Below are 26,909 nucleotides of genomic sequence, written 5' to 3'. Positions count from 1 at the left end.
TTTGGTGTTTTGAAAGAGAAAAAAGTCAGTTAAATAATTTTTCCTCATTGTTAAACAACAAAAACCAAACCAAAAAAAAAACAAACAAACCCTAAACATTCTTCAGGGAAAGCTTGAAAAAACATTTGAGAACCATTTAGTTTTTAAAAGATCTGAAATACACCATATCATGGTGCATATATAGCTGAAAATACTTTTTAAAAGGTGGCCTTAAATGTTGCTATGATACAAAGCTAGCTAATTGTATATGATTTACATAGCAGGTCTGGTCAAAACATACAGGTGCTTAAAAGCTAGAGGAGGTTGTTCCACCTCTCAGGCCATGAGGCCTAAAGTAAAATACTCAGGGCTGGGAGCCTAAAACTTCTGAGCTCTTTTCCCTGTTAGTTGTTGTGTACTATTTGCTCTTATATAATACTTCCGTAAAATTTTCTTAGGTTTCACAGCATCTCTATACAGTAGGTAAATATAACTCCCATCGTATAAATGCTGAAATTGAGGCTCATAAATTAAGAACAAGATTATCCACTCTAATTCAGGCCTGCTCAACTGATGGCTGGGGTTGGCAGTCTGGTTGGTCCAGAAAAAGATGATACTTCACCCATCTTGTCTCTAAAAATGAAAATATAGGATTCTGAAGCTTGTTAGAACTTTCCCTTGATTTGCCATGGAAAGTTGGTTATATCAGCTTGCCATATTCTTGCATCATACATTCTATAATTTATGCTCTATAACTAGCTTTTTCCTCCTAACTCAAAATCGAGGAGCTAATAGACTGTTAGTTGCTATAATGGGCCAGTTCTTTCTTGTCTCTAGGCTTCTTGGAGGAGTCAGAGCATTGAAACCATGTGAATGGTAGTTGCTCTATCCTGATGAATATGTTCTCTATGTGCAGCAACTTTAAGGGTTTACCCTTTCACATTTTTCATCTCTGATAAGTTTTTGGACATAAAGCAGAATTGTTTCCACTGCTATGAGTTCTAGCATAGCATTTTCTAGCTTCAGTCACAGTGATTACTTAAGTTGATGCAATACAATATGCCCTGTGTCTTGCCTGTTTTGGTCTCTTTAAAAATGACCCTGAGGCCTGGTCTACACGGGGGGGGGGGGGGGTCGAACTAAGGTACGCAAGTTCAGCTACGCGAATAGCGTAGCTGAACTCAAACTACCTTAGTTCAAACTACTCACCCGTCCAGATGCTGCGGGATCGAAGTCCGCGGCTCCCCCGTCGACTCCGCCACCGCCGTTCGCGGTGGTGGAGTTCCGGAGTTGACGGGAGCGCGTTCGGAGTTCGATATATCGAACTCCGAGAAGTCGAACACTACCCGCCGACCTGGGCGGGTAGTATAGATGTAGCCTGAGTCTGCTTCTTGTGTGTGGATGACAAGCAAAACAATATCTTTTTGATAATTGTTTCCAGTGTTCAAACCTGACCAGCAAAGCAGTCTACATGGTGAAGATCACCCCAGAATAGCTCATTTGCCTCTAGGGCATCAACAGGAGCTCCTGTACTTAAACAGTAAAGTGTGAAAATCTTTCTAAATTCAGCCTTTATGATAGGGAAATCTCATTTTTGCTATCTAGAATAAAAAGCTCTCAGTTGTGGTTGATTCAGCACACAATAATGTGAAGAGTTTCTTGTCTAAACTTGGCCTGCAGCATGCCATTTTAAAAGCCCACGCTCACTATACTATCTAAATTCAAGCCAAGCATGTTGACTGGAGCTATTCCAATTCCTAAACCTTCTAATACTATTTCTATGGGATACCATCAGCTGTTCTATATTTCCATGTGCTACACCAACAACGACGGTATATTTTCCAGTCCTGCATGAATGTGATGTACATAGGCTTGTTACTCAGATGTAGGCCTGTGAATGGATCATCAGCAAGTACTGTAATCTAAATTTCTGAGGCAACCTCAGTTGTTTCTATAAAGTCTTTCATGCTTATTTTAAGATGCTTTGAGCCAAGATTTAGGGCTATTTCAAATCTCTAAAAATAAAATAATGTTTGGCAGGTAAGCAGCTCTCCTGACATTGATTTTACAGAGCGGTTAATAATTGTGAACAAAATAACACATTGTCTGATCCTTTGCATTTCATATGACTAACAAAGATGTCACATTTTGAGGGGAGAAACACTTATAAAAAGACTGCCTTTTATCAGAAAGCTTTGTATAGTTTCTGCAAAGTAAACATTTTGTTAATTAACTTTCAATGAATTTTGTCAGTCCACTGAGACACTTGGCTTAAATACAAATATCTATCTACATTGACTTGCGCATAAGTACTCAACCTTGTACTCTGTTCGCTAAATTTCCTCAAGGTAGAATGTTTCCATTCCTACCTGCCGTCTCTGATCACCTTGCTAAGACTGGCAGCTCATTACTGCTGTGCCATGATGTTGCTCAGTATGCCCCCAGGTCTCCCCTGTTGCCTTATGCAGTTTCTTGCCTGCTGAGTAATTCTGGTTGCACTTTTCAGATAAGACTTTTACTTGTTTGTGGTTTCTGGAAATAGGAAATTTTCAGATTGTACCAATATTTAAGCCACAATATTTGTTGAATGCAGTATTCTTCTTTTCCTAGCTTAAATTGTGTAGTATTGCCGTACTGTGTTTCACTCCAGAAGTGGGTGAAGTCTATGTAAATTAGTAACATTTTCAATAAGTACCTTTTGGGATTCATCTTTGAGGAAAAGTGTTATAAATATTTTGAAATTGGTGAACTGGTTAACTAACACAGTATTTACAAATCTTCCTTATTTTCTGTACCTGCTGGATTTGTCTGACCTTTGATGTGAAAGATTCCCCCAACAATATTTTAGGCAAAGGTGTGTTGAGGAGAAAAGCCAAAATTGAAGAACTTTAATCATGTAAATATTACTACTATAGTTACGATAATACTAAAACAATTGTGAATGTGCTTAGACGGGGGGATTTTCAAAGAAAGCAATATGTGAGTGTAGAAAAGCCAACTCATAGTGGGACGTTATGCTGTAAACATGTTCTGTCCATAGCTGAAAGCATTCATTGTTGGACTGGAAAGCTTTGATTTTGTAGCTAGGTTAGATTAGTCTGCCTCTTTACTAGAGATTTGAAATGTACTTTTTGTTTAAAACAGAGAGAGTCCCATTCAAGAATCTGGAACATTGAAATCTGTCACAGATTCATATGATGCACTGCTGATGGGTAAGAATGGAACTTTTTAAAATGCGTAGTTAGGGAGAACAGATATGTAGGTATTCAGTAGCAAAACCCATACCTTAATTTTCTAAAATAAATTAGAAAATTTGTTAGATCAATAGTATATCCCTTCTTGCTTCTCTGTTACTGTAATATTTACTTTGAAGAAACTCTTTAAGCTTTCATATTGAAATAATTTTATACAAATTTCACATTTAGGAAGCAATATGAGTTCTTAAATTTGATTGCTATAACAGCTTAGTATGGAAGACTTCGCAGTAATATGTTCCACCTTTTCAGCTAATAAGATTCAAAACCATGATTCCTCAAGTGGAAGCTGTCCTTTGGGAGGTGTAATTGAGGAGTCTTTTGAGGATGGGCAGCTGGTTGAATCAGATGAACTCTTAAAGGATTCTCATATGGATGAGAAGGTACTAAAGAAAATACATTGCATTATGTCACAAACTAATCTAGGCAGGAATGAAAGTAGTCCACATAGAAAATCCTAATAACTAATGGCATTTCATAGTCATGTTACATTTTAATTTTATGTAGTAAAGGGTATAGCTGCTTTTCTAAAAGAGGGTTTTATTGATTACTTTGATATGTTCTGTAGACCGGGTCAGAGTCTTATTTGACAAACTATTTTTCTGTTTTGTTACTGACACTTCAATTTAAAATTTTAACTTGAATAAGATATTACCATATTAATTATGGTAACATTACTCATGTCTTACCAATAATATAAATCAGGTTATTCTAATAAAAATATGCACAAACACTGCATTATATGTCCATTAAGACTGGTCTGTATATAACACCTAACAAAAAGCAAGAAAAGCAAGGAAATGAAGTTATGGCATCAGATGTTCTCCACTTTGCAGCCTGCTTTGGGCCTGCAGGGGAAAGAAAAAGCATTGGCTCTTTTAAGAATTGCCCCATACCCCTCTTCTGCTGGACTTAAGAAGGGGAAGAGAGAGGCGCTGTGGCTGATTGGTTGTGACAGAAGGGATGCCCTATAAGATGATTGGCTCCCTAGAACTTAAAAGGAGCGTTTATAAGCCCTTACCCCTGCCCAAGGGGACCATTCTACACAAGGAAGAAAAATTCTTCCTTCCACCTCTTGAAATTAGAGTAGGACTGGGTTTTTTGGATCCTGTGGCCTCATGCTAATTACCTTTTTGAGATTGGGAAGGAATTTTTCCTCACTGCCAGATTGGCCAGGGTGCTGCTGCTGTGGATTTTTTCACCTTCCTCTAAGCAGCCCAGGGTAGGTTACGTTGTAAAATGAATTCTGTTGCATCTTGGCAGGTGCTCAGCTCAGGTAGTGATCAACAGGGGATCTGGTTCCCTGATAAACTAGAATTGGAAGCAAATTTGCTTTAGTGTGTGGGTGCTGTTTGGTACTGATGGCCTATGATACAGAGGAGGTCAGACTAGATGATCTGGTGGTCCCTTTTGACCTTAAATTGTGACTCCATCTCCTAAAGAGAATGGGGTCAGGGCTCCTAATGTCAGAGGCAGTGGGTAGACAAACCCTCTCTTCACCACACATTTAATCCTCATATGAGGGAGGATGATTGAGCCCCTGCAACAGGCTGGGACCAGGTTAACAGGGTGAGAGAAGTGATAATAGTATTCCACTGCAAGTTATGGATTACAGAAGAAGGAAGGATGACCTGTACTATATGAGTAATTCCAAGATAGCTCCTATATGTGTTACTTAATAAAGTTGCAGCCTAGTTAAGCCACATTCCTGATGTCTTGTCTTGTCTTCCTGTAGTGTCCAAGACAGCAATATATACCAGGGGTGGCCAGACTGTGGCTCAGGAGCGGCATGTGGCTCTTTTACAATTACATTGCCATTCTCCACCTACCAGACTTGGGAGCATGGGACCTCTGCCTTGCAGCAGGGTTGTGGGGTAGGGGCTTCTGCCTAGTGGGGAGAGGAGTCTCAGGGCTACAGCCCCGCGGGCATGCCTTCTGGGGCTCAAGTCTTCAGCAGGAATGGGGTTGAAGCCCCGAGTCCCAGCAGGTGCACCCCGGCTCCCGAACTCATGAAGATTGTCGTACGCAGCTCAGAGACTCAGTAAGTTTGGCAACCCCTGGTATATACCCTCTACTCCTCACCCCAAGGTATAAACTTTGCCACTTGAACAATCATCATCATAACACATCATAACCTCCAACTGTTCCCCAATAAGGATGGAAAATCAGTCATTCATGTTTGGAGAAGGAGAGGGTTGAATGAAGAATATTTGTTTTGAGTTCCCTTGCCAATTTTTGTGTTTTCAGCAACATTTTCCTGTTTCTTCTCTTTCCTGTGGTTGTGTGAAAAATCCAACAAACTTCAGGTGAAACTAACTATATGGGAAAAACATAAAACAGAGACTATGGACAATCTGAAAAGGGTGTTTTTCCTCTAATCTTTCATTTATAATAATCTTTCATGTAGCAGTATTAGCTTAAGAAAAAGTCAGATGAATGTAAATTTGTTTCCCTTTAGATAACAGTAGTTGCTATTATCTGCATTAGATTTTGTATAGTAAAAGATAACTGCTCATATTTGAGCCCCCATTAAAGTGGAAATGATATGCAGAAACTTTGTGTTTGTAAAATATTATATGTACAAAAAAGAACTAGATGATAAGTTCATGCATAGATGCCAACTTCCCCTCTTTCCCGTGGGTGCTCGACCCCTCCCTCTGCCCCCAGCTCCACCCCCACTCCACCCCTTCCACACGGCCCCGCCTCTTCCCACCCCCTTTCCAACTCCTTCCCCAAATCCCCGCCCCGGCCCCACCTCTTCCCTGCCTCCTCCACTGAGCATGCCACGTCCCTGCTTCTCCTCCCCCTCCCCAAGCGTGCTAACGCTGCCAAACAGCTGTTTGGCAGTGGCTGGGCAGGAAGCTCTGGGAGGTAGGCAGAGGAGCGGGGACGCGGCACACTGAGGAGAAGAGGAGGAGGTGAGGTGTGGGGTGAGGGAAGCTTGGCTGCCAGTAGGTGCAGAGCACCCATTAATTTTTCCCTGTGGATGCTTCAGCCCCGGACCACCATGGAGTCGACGCCTATGAGTTCATGGAGAATGGGGCCATTAATAGCTATTAGGCAAGAGATGGTTTCACTAGCCTCTTGTTTGCCAGAAGCTGGGAATGGGCGACAGAATGAATCACTTGATGATTACCTGTTTTGTTCATTCCCTCTGGGGCACCTGGCATTTGCCACTGTTGGAAGACAGAATACTGTGCTAGATGGACCTTTGGTCTGACCCAGTATGTTTATTATGTTCTTACACTGGGCACAGTTATGAAAGATTGTTTGATATACAGGATAGAGTTATCTGAATTTTCATTTATTTAAACTATAATCATTTCACAGTACAGCTTTTCAGGCAAGTTGGCCGCTATAAAAGAAGAAAAAGTAAATATTCATGAAGCTGAAAAAAGGTACGTGTGGTGACATACCTTTGAGTAATGTATGCTATTTCTTCTTGAGTAATGTATGCTAATGATAAAGTGAAAAGCAACTTTTTTTTACCAAATCCCATCAGTCTGATTTTATTTACTCTTTTTTCACTTTATATCATCACTGTTTATGTAAAAAATTAAACTGACATCACTTAATATGTTTGCAGAGCCAGAAGTATCAGAGGTGTAATGTAGTTACTGTTATATCCTGGTATAAGTGGACGGAATTTTGATTGTCTGCAGTTAATTTATTTTGTCTGATGTATCTCAGTGTCTTATCTATTCAAGCATCTCAGAATAATGTAGTTGAAAATGTATTCCAGTATGGATGATCAGTCTTGAGGTGGTGAACTATAAAGTAGTAGTATTGACTATTTGGATTTGCTGTCTTGTAGAACTAATAATTTGACAAAATTAAAATAATCCAGGAAATAATTGGCTATGATAAGATTTTGTCTAAAACTGCTCAAGTTCATATATTGGCTAGTTTTTTACTAGAATATGGCAATGCAAAATTCTAGCAACTCTGTAGAAAACACATTTTTACATCTATTATTATGTTGATTTATATAATAATAGCTTGTTTGGAACGGCAAGACATTTTGTGTCTAGACACTTCATAATAAAAGATTGGAAATGGAGGGGAAATCTAAATGGAAAAATTGAGAAATTTTCAAACTGAAGAGGGAGGAGACTTTTTTTTCCAAATCAAGTTGTAGCCTAGTTCTTCCAAAAACAGGCAAAATGCTTAAATTGTTGTAATTCTCATTACTATGAAAGATCATAGTCAGTTGCTAACTGTGGCTAGTGTGAGCGTTGCAAGAATAGAGGTATGGGTCTTTCATTCTGTAGTGTCACCAGTTCTAGCAGTACTGGACATTGGCTCTCCAGTATTTATAATATAGATATCGGGAGTGACAGAGGTGGTATTCTTATTAGTTTCACTCAGTATTTTCAACAATAGAAATAGTTTTGTTTCCTAATCCTAGTGTTCAGATACATTGTATGCCTGTCACACTACAAATATTTATTTCCATTGAAAACGATTCCCCAGGCTGTGACAAAATGTATTGTCAATGCTTACAAAATCCACTTATATTTGACCAGCAGGAAACTTTTCCAGGTTAATGTCATCAACTTCTGCAGAAACTAAGCTTTCGGTTTTTTTAATTAACTTTTTAGCTCTTAAACTTAATTAAGTTTAAGATTGCAAAAGTAATCTTGCAAATGTGAACCCAGGGTTAAACCATGAAGTATATCTGCCAGTTCATAGTCAGCCTAAGTTTGTCTGCTGCTGCTCAAAGATTTTCTAAGCTGTCACAGAGTGAAAATAGAGTGTAAATGTTCACTGCTGCTGTTTAGAACTGTGCAGCAGTCAAAGAATTGGATCAATATCTGTCCGTTCTAGCATGGGAATTCTTTGAGCTGTAGCAGAGTCAGGCTGCAGAAACTACATGTTGTGTCCCTGAGATAGCAAGACACTTAAGCACATACTTAAATTCAAGTATGTCCAGTTGAAATCACTGGAACTTAAGCGTGTGCTTGTGTACTTTGTGAACTTGGATTGACTCAAAAGCTGAGAGTGGAGAAAATCTTTTGAGAAACACATGTATTCGGTGCAGCATCCAGGAAACTGGAGGAAAGGTAGGGTAACTAAAGTTTGAGTCACTCGCTCAGCAACCAGGAGGCTCTGGAAAGTGGGAAAGAGAGAGAGGCAGGCTATAGCTACACTACAGAGTTTAGAGCATTGCATCTGCACTGCAGACACTCTAAGCCAACGGGAAATAGCTCTCCCATCGACTTAATTACTCTAGCTCCTGTGAGCTGTGGTAGCTATTTCAGCAGGAGAAGCTCTCCCATTGACATAGCACTGTTGACACTGGCACTTAGGTCTTTATAGTTGTCGCCACTACACAGGTAGGTAGACTACACTGGGCACAAATGTATTTGCATCTGATTTTTATTCTATTTATAAAATACTGCAAGTAATAAAATCCCATTGCTTTAGCGTGTTTCTCCTGATATAGCATTGGAATAAAGATGTACTCCTTTACTTGAAATGCACATTTTGCAGAGTAGAGAACAAACAGAATCTTAAAATTCAGCTTGTGGGGTAGTCAGCTAAATTACTTTACAAAGCTGAACTGAAAGAAATTTGATTTAATGACAATCTACTTATAGCATCAGAGCAAAAAAGGTTGACTATGAACCAATTAATTTACCATCTTGACAAATCAAAAATTGTGAACAAGTTTAGAAAAGTGGTAGCCTGGAAAAGGTTGGCTAATGGACAGAAATAATTAAGAAAAACAAACTTTTTCAACAAGAATGAACTAAAATAATGATGTACCTCTCTTAACAAGGACATGCACAAAAATCCAATATACCAGCAGTGCATGTGTTTGCAAACTGGAATAGGGTCTGGGGAATAAATTTTTTCTTTTTTTTTAACCATTTAACAAATACACTTTCTCTGTGCTAAGGTTCACAGATCTGTTACAATGTGTACTTCTGCGTCTTTACAGCTTGGGGACAGAACCAGACTTGTCAGTCACTAGCAGCATAGGAATGCTCCTTCTCCTGAAGTTCCTTCTAGTTTTACCTGCCACCACAGCAGCTGGCAGCTTAGCCATACCCCCCTGCTGTAGACATTTCCTGAGGAAAATTCCAAGCTTTATTTCAAATTTTTAGACTAATGGTTTGTTTCAGTAACTCCTCTGTGTCCAGCTATGTCTGAGGGTTGTGCTTGATTTTTAGGGTGATTGTTCCACTTCCCCTTTGAGGCATTTGTGGTAGTTGGTGTCCCTGCAAGCTTCAGGGTCAGAGCTAGGCCAAAAAAAGTCTGTGTTCTTCACTGGGGAGATTGTCTGGCTCTGTGGGCAGAGGTAGTTTCCCTTACAACCCACTTTGGGTGGCGTGACTTCATTTCCTCTTCCCTGGGCAAGGAGGGAACTGCCTGTCAGGATCAGAGAAGCTGGCTCTTCTGAGCAAGAAGCAGCCCAGCCTGGGCAGAGTTGTTTTGGTTCCCTGCCTCCCAGCAGGAAAGGAGACAGGCAAAATTGGAAAAGAACTGGCTCTGAGACAAGTAGCCTCCACTCTCTCCATCTCCACATGGGGACTGGATTCAGGAGGGCAACACGACAAATGAAAGACTGCACTTGAAGTTCCTATAGTCCATACCAGCCACCACACCTCTGACTGTGGAGTTCAGCCACCTCCTGCTCCAACCTCTCCCTCCACTTCCCTACAGGTTGTGGATGGAAGACACCAGAGGCAGCATGGATACCATCACTGGAGAATGTGGTAAGGGGGCCTATCCGTCTCCCTCTGCTGCCACTTCTATAGCAGGTGCATCTTCCCCCCCACCCAAGAGAATCCCGACTCGTATCCCAGGCCGAGAACACCAGACAAATCAGACCTGCTGGACCATGTAGAGCCCATGCAACATAGAGGGGCATAGCTTCTAGGAAGCCCATACTTGAGCTTCAGACCAGTGCCTTCCTTGACAGACCCATAAGGGGCACATGTTGTGTTAATTCAGATGAAATAAATGGGCAAAGAGTAAAAGGTGTTGACGTGACCTGTAACTGCCCAATGCTAAATTGTTTTAAACAAGGTTTGGGGTTTAGTCAACCGACCTCGGCCTACTTAGTACTATGGCAAACGTGTAATTAAAAATCTTTTAAATCTTTTATTAAAGATACCAAAAAACAAAGGAAAACAGTTAAAACAAACTTGAAATATAAAAAATATTTTTTTCATTTTAACAACATCCCCTATTCCCTTTTCTTGTAACTGTAGAAAAAATTTTAGAGGGAAAATCCCTTTATTTCAACAGTCTCTTAGATAGTAATAACTGTCCTTTTTTGAAAAGAGAGAGAAGAAGTTTGTCGAGATGGGCTGGAGCTATTGTTGAAATCTAGTCCTGTTTCCTGGAAGACAAAACAAGACACACACAAAAAGGGAAAGAAAAGAACAGCAGAGATAGAAAATGCAGCTTGTCTCTCTGGTATTGACTCACTTGCAACCTTACTGCTGGAGAAACACTGACACATCCCACTGTCTTATCAGCCACTCTGAGAGCTGGCACACTTGTACCAGGATCAGTCTATTTAGGGTATTGCTTTTAGTTGCCTCTCTGGTCACAGGCTTACAGCAGTGTTGCAAAGTATGCAGTCATGGCTGGCTAAGACAGACTCTTATTGGATAGAAGGAAAAAGAGAGGGATAGGAAAAGAGAAGAAATAAGGTGAGGAAGGAAGAGGACACATTGGGAATTGCGGGGTGATGCAAAGTCTCCAGATGGTGTTCAAGAGTTAGCTGGATCTGGTGGAGGAGGTGGTGTCGTCTGGGTCCAGCCCGGTCTGGTTAGGACATTTTAGGATTAGGATGAAAAAGGCACAGTGGCGTTCTACTGAATCCCAAGGTCCAAGGATCTGGTTGGGATAGCAGCCATGATGGTGAAGCTTGCTCCTTCCCCTTCTTGCTTGTTTTTTAGTCAACCAGTGTTCACATCTGTTTCCTCAAAGTCTCTTTGAGGATCCCCAAAAGGAATGTGGGCGGAATAGCCTAGCTTCTGATTATTTTGTCCACTAATTAGGCCCAATTTCTGATAAACCAATTTTGGTTCATGGATTTCCCATACTTCTCTTGTTTACCAGGCTTCATCTTAATCCAGTCCTGGAATTATATCAGTAGGCCTCTTTGTTTGGACTAATTTAGTCTTTTGGTCCTTTTTCACCTTTTCCCATCAACACACATTGTTCTAGGTTATTGTGACAGTTTATAGACTTTTCATAGTTGAGCTCACACTTAATGTAAATGCAGGAGGCAAATAAACCCAGCCTTTTTGAGGACTGGGAGATCACTAACCATGTGTAATATTCTCAGAGTAATAGCTCAATTTCACTCCTCCCTCTGAAGCACTATTATGTGGACAGACTCCCAAAAGGAGTTTTTCATCTTCACAGCATGCAGCAGGGCAGATAATCCTTAGCTCCTAATTTCCCTGCTCACCCTCAAAGAGTTTAGCATGGCAGATCAGTGCAGAAAAGACCCGGACATAAATATATGCTGATTCCTTTAGGCAGAGGTACACACAACCCCATAAAGGGAATTCTTTCTCCTTAAGGGAGGAAGGCCCAGCATTCCAAATCTGAGTTAGAGAATCAGATCTTAAAATATATTTGAAACAGTTACCTGCTCCCCACCAAAAAAAAAAAACCAAAACAAAAACCAAAGGATAGACTCTTTCAGGCAAGTGTTACTGGGTATTGTAAAACTATGTGTAGGAGCTTGGCAGCTGCCTTAGAGAAGCTATAGTTATATATCCATCCTTATGCACCCTGGGAAGTTGTAACAGTGGGATAGGAATTTCCTGCCATGTCTAAAACACTGGGAAGGTATCAGGTTGTCATCCTGAACTGCTGGTGTGGGTCATGATGCCATAACTGTTGGGCTGTTGTTCCCAGCTATTGCTGTGGGTCATTATACCCTAATGTCCAGGTTATTGTTCCCAGCTTCTGTAACAGGTTGCCATATCTTACCTCTACCACCTCCATCCAGCAGATGGCTGTGGAGTATGAGGGACAGCGGCTCAGATGCGGAACAACCAGCAGGCAATAAGGGGTCTCTTGCCCACTGTTTTTGCATGCCAGCGTCTCCCACACTTCTTCACATCTGGGCTGCTTCCCCCCACCTCCGTTTGGAGGAGGATCAGAGTTTTGGAGCCAAATGGTTTGGCCATGACCCCTCAACTCCTGCTTGCTTCCAGTTTCTCTGCCTTTGTGGCAGTGCAGAGATGATGGCTTTTACAGCTCCCACTTTCACATTTGTCTAAGGAGGACTTTTTTTGTCAAAATGCGGGGCAGTGGTGAACAGTGATCTCCCTCCCATCCCTTTCTCCCTCCTGGGCTAGTTTTTGAGCTGGGTGTTGAAACCCCCCAGAGCCTCAGCTGTAGTGCCTCTCTACTGGCTCCTCTGCACCTTCCAGGTATGGCAGAGTGGCCTAAAAGGCACTGAATGAAATCCAGACAGTGCTTTATCTATGTGACTCCCCTCCCAGGCATGGCAGACAACAATTTATGCCTAACCTGCACTCAGCCTTTCGTCTCTAACTCTGTTAGGTCTCGGGGTATGGAGTTGGACAGGCATGTGGGATTCTCTGCCGCAGCTCTGATGTGGGAAAAATGGACCAGGAGTCTATGGGTAGAGCAGGGAGAGGCTCCAAGAACAAGAAGGTCCCCAGTCAACCAACTCGGGTAATTCTCAAGTGTCCCCTGGAGAACAGAGGGCAGAAGTGTGGAGTCACAAATCTCCCGCCCCCCCCCCCCGCCAAAAAAAAGTCCTAAAATGGGTTTTGAGCACCCTGGGGGGGAAAAAGCAGGGCTCATAAGCACGCAGCCCCCTTTGCAGTTTGGCTGGGAAGGGTCTGGAAGAGTTCCCCCCCACACACCTCCTGGGGGAATGGGATCCAACCAGCAAGAACTCAGGAAGAGAGCTCATGAGAGGACTTTGGACCCTCAGCAAGGCTACCTGCAAAAGACATCACCAAAGCCGCAACAGCTTGTACGCTGTAAGCAAGCTAAAAATCAAAGATAGCAAAAAATGGAAAGTAAAATATAAAAGATCTAGGAGGTATGAGTCCTGACTCCTCTTTCTCCTCCCACTCCATAACAGAAGATGGTGAATTGTCTGGAGGATGGGCTCTAATTCCAATCAGGACCAGAGGAAGACTTAGCAAAGGTTTTTTCCCCCTGAGAAATTGGAGGCTATGTGCAACAAGGTTGTATCCACTGTTCAGATTCAACCTGAACAAAATATCAAGAGTAAGCCTCTGAGCAAATTTCTTCCCTCGAAATCGTCCCTTGGGGCCATGATTCCCCTACATTCCTCTTTTGAGGAAGTAATCAGGGATGAATGGGATAAGCCAGAGGACGGCAAGTACATCTTAGGTTCTATAGGATCCAGGAACCAAAAGTGTCAATTACTGAGATGCCAAAGATTGACAGTGTCCGTGGCTAAAGTTATGGTTATCCCCTCAGAAGGGAGTTCTATCCTAAGGACCTCACAGAAGGAAAAAAATGGAGGCCACTCAAGATTTTTGAGGCTTCCTCAGTGGTCACTAACAGCTAATTGCTTTGCAAAGCCATCCCTCTCCTGGCTGGAAGATCTCATAGCTTCAAGCATAGAGACTTTGGCTCTGTTTTAAATAAACTTTTCCTGGCTACACTATTGTTGCTGATGCAATGAGATTCTCAGCCAAAGCCCGGTCCTCCAGCTCAGTGACAGTGCAGGTGCTGTGCTTTGCGAAATTCACTGGAGCCCTGCTTTTCAAAGACAAAGTAGTAGCGGACAATTCCACAACTAAATGGTCCCTTCCAAACCCACACGATGCCACTAAGAGAGACTAGAGACCAGCCTTCTGACAATGGCATTCCTTTTGGCCATCATCCTTGCAGAAATACCAGTGAAGAAACAGCAGGTTCTTCAGAGGAAAGCCCCAAGGGAATCCTGCTGCTCTCAAAACCTCTTTATGACAAGAAATGCATACATCTCTGTCTAGAGCTGAAGCTTGGGGGCAGGATTTCCCATTTCTTGGAGGAATGGGTTGCTTTGACCATGGACCACAGAGCTAGTGAATCAGGGATACTCCCTCAAGTTACAGGCTCCCCATCTATTTTTCATCCAGTCTCCCTTCTCTAATGACCCCGTAAAGCATGGTCTAATCCAGAATGCGATTTCTTATCTCCTGGATATAAAAGTAAGAGAGAGTTCCCTCGGAGGAAAGACTCTCAGAGTTCTACTCCATCTTAATTGTTCAGAAGCATACAGGGGGGAATCAGAGCCATTCTAGATCTCAAAAGGCTCAAGAAGTTGATGAGAAAAATGAAGTTCTGGTTGGAGACTCTAACCTCTACACTGTCATCCCTGTCCCAGGAGGATTTTCTGACTTCAGTGGATCTGATGGATGCATACCTCCATATCCCAATCAATGTGCCATCACAAGTGTTGAGCCACAGGGGTGGTGGTGGGAGCTCGGATATACTCAATGAAGCCACACCAGGTACATAAGTATAACTGGTTTTATTGCCAAAGTATAATAAGCTTCCCAGCCTTCATGCATTACTAAATATGTGCTTTCCAGCAACCAAGCAAGCAAGAATCAATGCTTATGCCCCTTCTGCTACGGACAGTCCTGAACTCTCCAGCCTTGTCCTTGAGGGCTTGTAGCAGGCACTGCTCCAGCGTGGGGAATTCCTGGGCACCCACAAGGCCAGAGTCCGCAGGTGAGATTGTTCATCTAAAACATTCACATAGCTGTTTTTTACCATCATCTCTTTCTGGGGAGGGCTGGGCATGTACATCCACAAGCAGGCTCTGGAAGGAAACACTACTGTGTTCTGTTCCCACACTTAACCCTCTCAGGCCCTCCTTATCTCTTTTTCTTGTTTATCCATTCGAGTGGCTGCAAGCCAGCCCGATCAGTCAAAGCCAGTTCACTACTAGCTTCCCCCCGCCCCCGGAACCATTCTGTAACAACAGGCCAAGGTAACTTGCGGTCAGCTCCAACAGCAAGTTTTTAAGGTTTGCCGATAGAAGGAAGCAATATAATTTATTGGATGCTCCCATTTGGCTTGTCCTTGCCACCCCTCCCCCGCAAATCTTTATAAAGATTTTAGTGATAATCCTAGCCAGACCTCCGGTCACAGGGGTCCACCTAAACATCTTCCTTGACATCTTAATCAGAGCTCCATCCCCAGCAACGGCACACAGAACTACATACCTGGCCTTGAATTTTCTGAAGCTGCATGGTTTTATCAAAATCAGGAAAAGTTCATGGATTCCGTCCACTCAAATAGCACCCTTGGGAGTGGATATAAGCATCTTGATAGTCAGGGTATATCCATCTCTAGAGAAGTTCTAGAAGATTCAAGACCTCCTTGCATTGTTTTGGCACTGCAAAAAGACAACTATTGAACTGAGTCTTCAATTGCTAGTCCTCCTGGCATTGTGCATGGGGATCACTCCATGGGTACAATCGCACATCAGGCACCTTTGAGGCTTCATTTTAAAGGTATGGGACTACTCCTTGGAACACACAAAATATCAAGTGAGAGTTCCGATGCAGGTGATCAACTCTTTAAATGGTGATCGACCCAGGGTGATGTCCACAAGGGCATGCCCATGTGACTTCCAGAACTCCTGATACTCACAACCGAGGCCTTCCTGGGGGGCTAGAGAGCACACCTGGGGTCCCAAACAGTTCAAGACATCTGGAAACTGGAGGAAAGGACCTTACAGCATAAACCTCATAAACTAAGAATAGTCAAGCTGCCACTATGAAGGTTCCAGTCTAGCCTAAAGAGGAACAGTCTGATTGTCAGACAGCATGACCAACAAAGGGGGACAAGAAGCCCAGTGCTACATACAGAAGCAATGGAAATCATGGAGTGAGGAGAGCATTCTCTCCTCTCCCTCAGGGCAGCTCACAAAAGGGAGTCCTGAACCAGAAGGCAGACTGGCTCAGCAGGAGCAAGGTGAACAACCCCAAGTAGTACCTGAATCAGGAAGTCTCTTTGAGTTAATCATGCAGTCATTCAGCCTGCCTTCAACTGACTAATTCACGAACCACATTAATGCAAAGAGACCAAAGTATTTCACCAGGGAAGAACACCCCAGATCAATGCGGATAGATGCCCTATCCCATAAATGGTCACAGGCTCCTCTGTGCATTTCCACCCTTTCCATTGTTTGGGAACATGGTCCAGAAAATAAAACTAGAACAGGCAACAGTAATATTGGTAACTCTGCATTGGCCAAGGAGACCAGGGTCTTTGGAGCTGATAGAGCTGAAATTGGGAGCTGTAGGGGTAGTGACAAAGAGACAGGACAGCCTCACAAGGTGCCTCTGCTTCATCCAAATCTAGACTGGCCACATCTAACAGCATGGCTGTTGAAAGGGAAGGGATTGTGTCATTGTGTTGTCTTCTAGAAGAGTATATTTTTGGACTAGATTTTGTGACTGGTGCCAGGAATATGAAATAAATCCTAGAAATCCAGGAATTATGGCTTACTTGGACTTTTTCTTAAAGAAGGGTTTGACAAAGGTCTCTAATCCAGCATCGTTGTGCATCAGGTGTCTGTCCTTAGTAGCACAATGTTTGCAGGATCTGTGGGTTCTCTGGGAGAGAATCCCCAGGTACACAAATTCCCTTGTGCAGTCTGGTTAGCCAAGCCAGCAATTAGACCTTTCCTCCCCCCCCCCCCCCAAGTTGTAATGAGAATACAGAGAAACTATCCCTTTGAACCACTGATGTCAGTGTGAGCATTTTATTTGTACATCAAAGCTTACTTTTTGATAGCGATCCTATCAGCCAGGCAAGTGACAGAGCTGGCAGCACTCTTTTTATTCAGGAACTTTACTGTGTGTTTCATAGACTTTAAATAATAGAATCATAGACTTTAAGGTCAGAAGGGACCATTATGATCATCTAGTCTGATCTCCTGCACAATGCAGGCCACAGAATCTCACCCACCCACTCCTGTATCAAACCAGTGTCTGAGCCATTGAAGTCCTCAAATCATGGTTTAAATACTTCAAGGTGCAGAGAATCTTCCAGCAAGTGACCTGTGCCCCATGCTGCAGAGGATGGCAGATGCCCTGGGGGGTTTTTGCCCATCTGCCCTGGAGGAAAATTCCTTCACGACCCCAAATATGGCAATCAGCTGAACCCTGAGCATGTGAGCAAGACTCACCAGCCAGACACCCAGGAAAGAATTCTCTGTAGTAACTCAGATCCCACCTCATCTAACATCTCATCACAAGCCATTGGGCATATTTAGCGCTAGTAGTCAAAGACGAATTAATTGCCAAAATTCGGCTATCCCATTATACCTTCCCCTCCATACACTTATCAAGCTTAGTCTTGAAGCCAGATATGTCTTTTGCCCCCACTACTCCCCTTGGCAGGCTATTCCAGAATTTCACTCCTCTGATGGTTAGAAACCTTCATCTAATTTCAAGCCTAAACTTCCTGATAGGCAGTTTATATCCATTTGTTCTTGTGTCCACATTGGTACTGAGCTTAAATACTTCCTCTCCCTCCCTGGTAGTTATTCCTCTGATATATTTATAGGGAGCAATCATATCTCCCCTCAGCCTTCTTTTGGTTAGACTAAACAAGCCAAGCTCTTTGAGTCTCCTTTCATATGACAGGTTTTCCATTCCTCGGATCATCCTAGTAGTCCAACATGGTGCCCAGGATTTGGGAATTGTTTATTCCAAAGGTGAACTTTTTTTTTAACATGTTTCCCAAGGAACCTTCATTCTGCCCAAGGCCACAACATCCTACTGAGGAAAGGTGGCACACCTTAGATGTCAGAAGGGCTCTGAAAATTTACCTCAGACATATGGAAAGAGCCATGCATCCACAACCTGGTCAAATGCTACCATCTTTATCAAGCGATACAAGGTAGACTTCCTGTCCTCTGCAGAGTCATCCTTTGGCAGGAAGGTGTGGCAGGCAGTGGCCTAGAAATGATTTTGCCCTTTGAGCAAATATTATAGATCGGGAGGGGACACAATTTTTCCTTTTTCTGACCTTTCCTGTAGTCCCTTCTAAATTTGTTTACTGCTTGCTATTTCTCAGACATCAAGGATTGTGGGAAACACTGGGCTGTAGAACAGAAAATTTCTTACATGCAGTTCATTTCTGTTAGCAGCATCTTCAGTGATTCTACCCACCTGTGCGGGCTCATGAGTCAAGGGCCAGATATTAAGTGGAATCATTACCATATGGCCATCTTCCTTGGTCTAATATACATAGTTATTTTGTTATCTCTGAAATATGAATAACGACGTTATGCAAGTTTTACAGTTTGGGAATAACACATCTGGAAGCAGGAGCGCTGGAACCTGTGTAGAAATGGGGGGGCACTGGCGCCAGAACCGTGACCCCCTGATCCCCCAGCCAGGCGGAAGCCAGAGCCAGGCAGTGGTAAGAGCTACCCAGGGAGCCTGGCTCGCTGTGGGGAGCCTCACACCCTCTACCTGCCCTGGTTGGGGGGGCTGGAGTGCCTGAGAGCAGCGCCCAGCCCATGTCCCCAATCCCTGGGGTGTGCCTCCCAGGGAGGTGGAGGATCTGGGACTCCCCACAGCGGTCTGGGCTCCCTGGATGGCTCTTACTACTGCCTGGCTCTGGCTTCTGTCCTGGCCAGGGGCAGGGCTTCGGGGGGGAAGAGAAGGAGCAGGGGCCCTATGGTGAGGTGGGACTAAGGACCACCTTTGCCCTCCATCTGGGAAGAGGCTGGTGTGGCTAGCAGGGGCTGCACTTTGCAGTGGGGGAGCAGATCACCTTATTAGTTCCCCTGTCATGCCTGCCTGAGGGTACTATGCCGATATTAATAAGTGGATGGGCATGGTCCTCCCACTTTTAATAGTGTGGGTGGGGGGGCATAGCTCCCCTGCCCACCCCTCCACCTCCGATTCCAAGATCCCTGTTTGGAAGCAAGCAGGAGCTGTGGGGGCATGGACAGACCATGCAGCTCCAAAACGCTGATCTGCCTTCATGAGCTGAAGAGAGGAGAGTAGCCCAGATGTCAAGAATTCTGGGAGATGTTACTAGCAGAAGAAATTGTTGGTAAGAAATTTTCCATTCTTTTTACCTCATCCTCCTCTGAGCCTCCATTTTGTGAGGCCAGAAGGTTTCTCGGTATGCACCAATCAAAAGGCAATATGGTACCACTACCAAAGATAAATGTGACCATTTTTCCTGGTGATCAGGGTCTCATTTCTAATGGGGAAGAATTTCACCGGAAAGAATGATCACGCTGTACTGACCCTTTACAACCCCTTCTTCAGGTATGCAAATTCTCAGGGGCATCAGAACAACAAAAATAGGCAAACATGGGCTATCATCTGACATACAATGTGTCCCTGCATGCTTTCACAAGCAGTGCTAACATGGGTCGACAATATTGCAAGTACAGCCCCTCTCAACATAAAAAATAAAATCGCATGGCCTAATGCTGGCTACTCCCTGGTTGGGGATACGGGATATTAATTCACCTCTGTTTCATGCAGTTTGTGGAGCTTTGATCCTTGGGGTCAGATGATCAAACAAATCAGTTCCCATCTATCTTACTGATACAGTGGAAACTTGTAGCTGAGGCTATTCAGAGTCATCAGAATAGTCAACTTAGAATTCTGCCAGGTACTACATGGAGGAATACAGGTCATGTGATGGGTTGAAGCAGTCCAGGAAGTACAACAGGAAAAAATACCTTTTTGCATATGGTAGTTAAAACAAGTGCAGAGCCATAGCTGCCTCAGAACTATCTACATCTCTTCCATCCAGACTCCCGATTTGTGTGAGGTTCTTCCATGTTGGGAGCAAAGGGCTGGCTGTAACTTTGATCAGTAAGGTCACTGGGCATTGTCCAAAGGATGGAACTTTTGGAGGTGTGCAAGAATTTCAGGAACAGCTTTGTTCCATTCCCTGTTTCAGAAATCCACAGAGAGGCGATAACATGAATGAAATTAACCTCATCTGTTTCAGATTGGATAATTATAACCTGCTCCCCATCCTGTTTTTAGCCTCAGAGAATAAAGGGCAAGCAGAGCAGGCCCTGTCTGAGACACACAAATAAGTTCCTAAAGCAGGCTTGTTTTCAAAGTATTTCCATTTTACTATCCCCAGATAATTGTTTTGCAGGTAGATTGCTGCCTTTTTGCTTTCCCAATTTTGATCTTCACCATTTGATCTTACCTGTACTCTCTCTGGGTCTCTCTTTGGGATCATGGTAGCAATAATACTGGCTTTAGGAAAGAAGGAAATTCTGTTACATCTTCTGGGACAGTTTTTCTGATCAGTGTTCTGTACAGAGAAAGCTGGAGCCAAACACAAAGTGATACAATTTCTGGAGCATTTTGGATTTAAAACAAACATTCACATGTGGTGCCAGGGAAGTCAGTCATAGATCTGAGCTGAGGATGAATACTATCCAGTACATGGTCTCCTTTCAGAAGATGAAGATGGCTATAATAGAAAACAAGTGGGGCTACAGAAACAAATCCAGTTCTTATTAGAGCCTATTGGAATTCTGATCTCATAAACAAGTATGCTTCAGTGATCCATAGTTCATATACCTACCCATTCATTCCAGGTATCCCTCTGTGTATCTGCCTATATTATCCACTGGCAGATATCTAGCTCTTGATTGTATATTCTCTGTTCCCACAACTGAGGAATGCTGAGAGTCAGATTTTTTTAAGGGATCTTCCCAGTTCAGTTCAGGGAATTCGGTACCAGAAAGAGAACACCACATCCAGTAGCTGGCATTTAATGATTCATTGAGATCTCAGAGACTTGTTCCTTTCATGGATAACAGACCTGTTCTTGTCACGATACTCAGTGTGTCTGATTGTGTTTTTCTCAGTTGTAACAACCCTAACAACCCTACTCCAGAAAGAAATTCTCCTGTTCTGGGTGAAACAAAATTTCTTATCTCCTGTGTGCACTGCTCACCAAGGGAGAGAGGAACACCAAGACTTACATGGCAGAAACCTGAGTAGCAGAGTAGAACCTGAGTCCCTAAGCATTCTCTGTCATCATAAGCCAATGTAGTAGGCTGGTGATCAATCTCTTTAATCTGGAAAAAATAGTGTTCTTGGGAGCCTCTGTCGGGACCCAGGATGTGAGGGGATGAATGACCTCTCTTAAAGCTGTGGAAGGACCCTGCTTTGTCTTCCCAGTTTTTCCACAGTCCCTCAGGACAGTACAAAGTCTAGGAACTGGATAGCAGCAGTGATACTTTTTATGCCTTTCTTGTTGTAGGGGCTATGGCTCAGAGGCATGATAGCATTGCATCTTCAGATGGCTCTTTTTTGCAGAGGAAGTCTGTTATTGAAAAAACAATCTTCCATCTGGGACTAGACAGGCTTGAAATGAATACTTGGATAAAGTACTTATTTCTCTCATGGATCCCAAAAGAGAAGATGACAAATGCAACTTATTCTACTGGCTAGTGCAAAGGTCATAGTTTGGGTACCATGTTAACCAATGTACATAGCCTAGAATTCCTCCAGAAGGGTTTTATTCTGGGTGTCTGAGCATCCTACCAAAAATATCAAGTCTCTGTAGTGTAATGTTCTCAGCATTTTAAAGAAAAGGAACTTTTGTACAAATTCCAGATTTAAATGCTTCTTTAAGGCATCAGCCTTATTCCAATCACCACAAGGCTTTACAGCATGACCCAAGAACCTCATTCTGCACCTTCAGCATTACCCAGATTGAACCTCTACAGTAAGCTTCCTTATACTTCCTATCTGTTAGAATGAGATAGTGCTTGCCCATACTTGCAATCAGATGAGGGCTGTTTTAATATGAATTTGGGTGCTTTCTCTAATGAGAACTAGTATTGTACTTTGAATTCAGATGGATAGTTCTTACTACTGTCATAACATTCATTCCCTAAATTCAAGTCTTCCTTAATTTAAGCATCAAAGTCAAGTTCTTAGGGGGAGTGTCAGGGTAGAGTAGTCATGTGTAGTACCTCTAACGTGGGGGTCCTCTGTCTCCTTGGGGAACTCTGATCAATCCTCAGGCGGCAGCCCCAGCAGCTCCTCAGCATCTTGGTCGGCTGGCGGTCCTGGGAGCTCTGGCTAGTCCTCAGGCAGCAGCCCCAACAGCTCCTTAGGGTCTCTGTAGGCTGGCAACCTGGGGAGATCTGGCCAGTCCTCAGCACAGCAGTTGCAGCCCAACTGAGCTGCAGGGCCTGCCTTTTGTACTTCCATTTCCTGTCCCACCCCATAACTTCTGATGGGATGGGCATGATTTTCCTTGTTCTGCCCACCAAGGGGGTGTTTTTTGGTCCCTCCCTGTCAACCTCTGAGTGAGGTCATGCCTCCTCGCTACAGCCATATAGCCATCAATTCATAAGTTCACCAAGTTCTTCATATTGGTCATCCAATCTTAGCCATTGCCATTTCCTCTCGTTTGGAAGAAGTCTCCATGCTTTGGTGCCTCATGGAAGATGTAGTTTATATTTATATATAATCTACCTTGTTTTGGATGTCCGCATGATCCTGCTTCCCACCCTAGAGGTACACTATTATGAAAATACCATTTAATGGGTCTGTGAACCTTAGCACGAAGAAGAGGAAAATGTATCCATACTTACCTGAAGATTTCCCTTCTTAGAGTAATAAGGTAAGTAATAGAGTTGGAATAGACATCCAAGAATTTGGATTTGTCATTGTTAGGTGTAATTTGCCATGTTCTTTAGTAGGAGAAATTGTGTTTCTTCCTCAAAGTATATTAAACACAATCTGTGTAAATTATCTTGGCTGTGGATGTTATCTCAACTGGCTGGAACTTTGCGGGGATGGAGCATTCCTATACTGCCAGTGACTGACAGGTTTGGTTCTGCCCCCAAACTGCAAATAGGCTGACATACCCATTGTGATGGATCTGTGTGCCTTATTACTCAAAGAAAGGAAATTTTCAGGTAAGTGGGGCGACATTTTCTTATTCCTTTAACTATAACCAAGGAAGGAAACAACAAACATATTTTGCTGCACTTGCTGAAAATATTCATGTTTCTAAAAAATATACTGTTTAACAGTGTTGAGCATATATATTTGAAATCACTTAATTGGGGCTCAGGAGTATTTTCCCTTTGAAATATTATTTAAAAAATTCTTCCTTTTAGTGTAATTGGTCCATTAGAAAATAAGATTTGCTCTTCAGAAGCAACTTTATAAGCCCCACGGATTTCATCTCTGGCAGGGAACATTTAGCAGTACGTAGAAAAGGGGTTAACTCAAGCATACAGCACAATCATCCCAACCTTCTTTTTAGTTTAATGGCAGAATTTTAAACCAGTGGCTCTCAGGTGCTCCCTCCACCAAGTTACTGCATTTGACTCTTGGTTACATAGTTGCTATCGCCTTCTCCCTGCTTTAATATAACTATGGACAAGTTGAGATCACCTTTCACTAAAGCAATATTGGGGGGGATTGCTCTTCAGCTACTTAAATTTACAGTGAATATTTAAGTTTTGTTTTAATTGTTGAAGAAATTATCTAGTGTTTTATAGTTAATACATGACATGAAGAGTTATAGAAGCATTTGTCTTATTTTGTTAAACATGTTTTTCTTTTACTATTTAGCAACGATTCTAAATATATAGAATTTGTGAGCAGTGAACTTCAGTTAGGATTGCAACTGCCATCCCTGCAAACAAATGCCTACCAGGAAGACACTGTACTGAAACCCTGGATCAATGGTATTTTAGTCTGTAATTCAGTAGCTTGTGCTTTAGCTTCATACTCTATTTAATCTACATTTTAATTAGAGCACTTTAACGTCAGCTGTTAAGGCTCATGCTTCTTCAGAAACTTGATTGTATTGTCCCCTTAGATAGCATTTAGAGAGAATTCTTCCATAATACCTGCATATTTTGATTTGTCCAGATAAGACAGTTTGTTAGGGCGTTCCATTTCAGCCTCTTAGCATGATTTTTGTATATTGTGTGGTCTAAGGTTTTTTTATTTTATTTTTATTTAGAATCAGGTTTTTCAAACTGTTAATATGAATTCGCTGTCATTTCTGATTTGAGTCAGATAGTTATCAGATATGTTGGATTTAATGTGGGTGAACAGAACTCCCTCCTCAGAAAACATTTGCGCTTGAATGAATGCCCATACTTAGGGTTGAAACAGTAAAAAATAGTAAATCTAAAAAGCTCTCAATGATACTTTCTGAAATAACTGGAGGAACCCAGGGAGAGGCTGGGAAGGGGGAAAAAATTGTGACTGGAGCAATAAGATTATTTTGCTCATTATATTCCCAGTTAGTTATTTGGAATAAGAAATATAAAGATTTTTAAAAGTGACTAGTGAGTTTTGGGTGCCTCAGTTCTTGGGTGCACAACTTGAGACCTGTCATAAACAGTTAGTTAAGGGTTAAGGTTTTTTTCTACCTGTAAAGGGTTAACAAGCAGTACCTGCGGACACCTGACCAGAGGACTTCTTTAATTCTGTACTGTTATTGCTTTTACTGAGAAAGAAAGGAGGGGGAATTCTCTCCAGAGATTGATAAGTTTAGACCCTGTATTTTTGCATCTTGGTAATACAGAGAGAGTGTACTTTTTTCTTTTTTTAATAAATTCTTTTCTTTGGACTTGGTTAATTCCTTCTCTTGTGGAAATTCAAGGGAAGGGGAGGGGGGAAGAGTGAGTTCCTCCTGAGGTTGATTCATAGGGTTGAATTGGTGTGAATCTCTCCAGAGTGGCTAGGAGAGAGGGAGGGGGGAAGTGGGCTGCTTCCCTGTGTGTAGAGATTCAGGGAGATTGAATCTGTGTTCCCCAGGGGAAGTTTGGGGGAGGACTGTGTCCCAATACACGTACATTATTGGGTGGTGGCAGCTTTTACCAGATCTAAACTAGGATTTAAGTTTAGATAAATCCATGCAGGTCCCCATATTGGAACCCAACAGCTCCAAGTGGGGGTGAGACCTATGACATGGTTGGCAGCGGTGACAAACCTGAGAGCCATACAGAGGCAAGGCTTTTCTACCAAAAGGCAGTTTTGAAGCAGTTTTCAGGGTTAGAAGGAGTTTCAGCTAGGTTGGCTGAAGGGAATACAGTTTTTCTAACCAGGCTTTTGTTACAAGGAACACCCTGCTGAGAGGGTACTTAGCAATTGCGAGAGAGAGTTGCAAGACAGGTTTTCCACCTTCTTGGGAGCAAGGAGGGGGAGATTGTTTTTTGGAGCAGTTTTTCAGCTAGGTTTAACTGGAGGAAATACAGTCCTCTGACATACTTTGTTAGAGAAGGATTTTTTCTTTTCGTTTTCTTTCTGGTTGCTTCAAAAAGCACCTTGGAGGAAAAGGAGGGGTAAGGTTTTCTGACAAGCCTTTGTTTCACGAGACCCCATGCTGAGAGCTACTTAGCAAGGACGAGAGACACTGGTTAAACCGGTTTGTCTTGCTCTTGGGAGGAGGGGGAGAGAATTTTTTTTTTCTTTCTCGGGTCAAAGGCACAGTCATTCCCGCAGAACACAATTTGCAAAACAATAGATTTGATTTTTCTTTGTTTAGTCGATGATAGACAGGGTTAGGAACTGAAGCAAGCAACACAGAAAGTGCACTGACTGCAGAGGGGTGTGGCCAGCACTACCAAACCACCCAGAAATATCACTGACTGCAGAGGGGTGTGGCCAGCACCAGAAGGCACACAATCATGAGTAATGGTGAAACAATTAACAAACTCGACCTGGCCAGGCTGGAGGCTGAAGAAAAAGAAAAAGAACATCAAAGACGGATGGAACTAATTAATGCAGAAAGGGCCAGGGAAGAAGCTATCCACAAGAGAGAGATGGAAGCCAAAGAGGCGGACCACAAAGCCAAGGAGGCTGAGCACATGAGACAAATGCAGTTAAAAGACAGAGAAATGGAGATCCAGAGGGAGGCCCACCAGCAGGCTCTGGAATTAGAAAAGGCTAAGCAGCATAATCCAACCAATCCAACCCCTCTTCCAACTACTGATCAACCTTCTCGGAAAAAATGTTCCGCCTACAGGACAGGTGATGACGTTGAGGCCTTCTTAGAAAACTTTGAAAGGGCCTGCATTGGGTACAGCATCCCTGAAGCCCAATACATGGTAGAGCTGAGGTCACAGCTCTGCGGAGAATTATTACTGGTGGCAGCTGAAATGCCTAAGGACAAAATGAACGACTATAGACTGTTCCTAACCAAGGCCAGATACAGAATGGGCATAACCCCGATCATGCCCGTCAGCGTTTCAGAGCCCAGAAATGGAAACCAGAGGTGTCATTTCCAAAACACGCCTCCTACCTTGAAAAGCATTATTTTTCCTGGTTATCAGGAGCCAATGTTAAATCCATAGACGACCTAAACCTCCTGATACTGATGGAGCAGTTCTTGGATGGTGTTCCTGAGGACATTACACGCTACATACAAGATGGAAAACCAAAATATCTCACTGAGGCAGGGGAGATTGGAGCCAAATGAATGGCAGTAGCAGAGAACAAGAAAGCTACTGTCAAGGGGAACGAATCCCACAGGGTACACACCGACACTAAACCCTACCATCGAGGACCAATCAAGCCCACACCTACAACCCAAGGACAGCCGCAACCTACCTCTTCTTCTACCTCACCAGTCTCCAGTAATCCTCATCGGCCCAGTGACCCGTCAACTGGGCGATGTTTTAAATGTAATGAACTGGGGCAT

General features: G+C 42.9%; 1 protein-coding gene across 5 annotated transcripts in view; it reads left to right on the top strand.

The window, feature by feature from the left end:
* The window catches only part of TOPAZ1 (testis and ovary specific PAZ domain containing 1), a 106,521-nt gene that overhangs the window by 8,981 nt on the left and 70,631 nt on the right, over window positions 1–26,909 (top strand). For all 5 annotated transcript variants that reach the window (XM_039527231.1, XM_039527234.1, XM_039527233.1 and 2 more), the window contains 4 exons: window positions 3,124–3,191; window positions 3,486–3,616; window positions 6,564–6,631; window positions 23,825–23,940. In XM_039527231.1, the coding sequence (XP_039383165.1) occupies window positions 3,124–3,191; window positions 3,486–3,616; window positions 6,564–6,631; window positions 23,825–23,940 (383 nt within the window). The remainder of the gene's footprint in view (window positions 1–3,123; window positions 3,192–3,485; window positions 3,617–6,563; window positions 6,632–23,824; window positions 23,941–26,909) is intronic.

Source organism: Mauremys reevesii, linkage group 2, assembly GCF_016161935.1.
Source record: "Mauremys reevesii isolate NIE-2019 linkage group 2, ASM1616193v1, whole genome shotgun sequence".
NCBI lineage: Eukaryota > Metazoa > Chordata > Testudines > Geoemydidae > Mauremys > Mauremys reevesii.
Note: the sequence above shows the minus strand (reverse complement) of the source record. Positions and strands in the feature narration are given on the sequence as shown.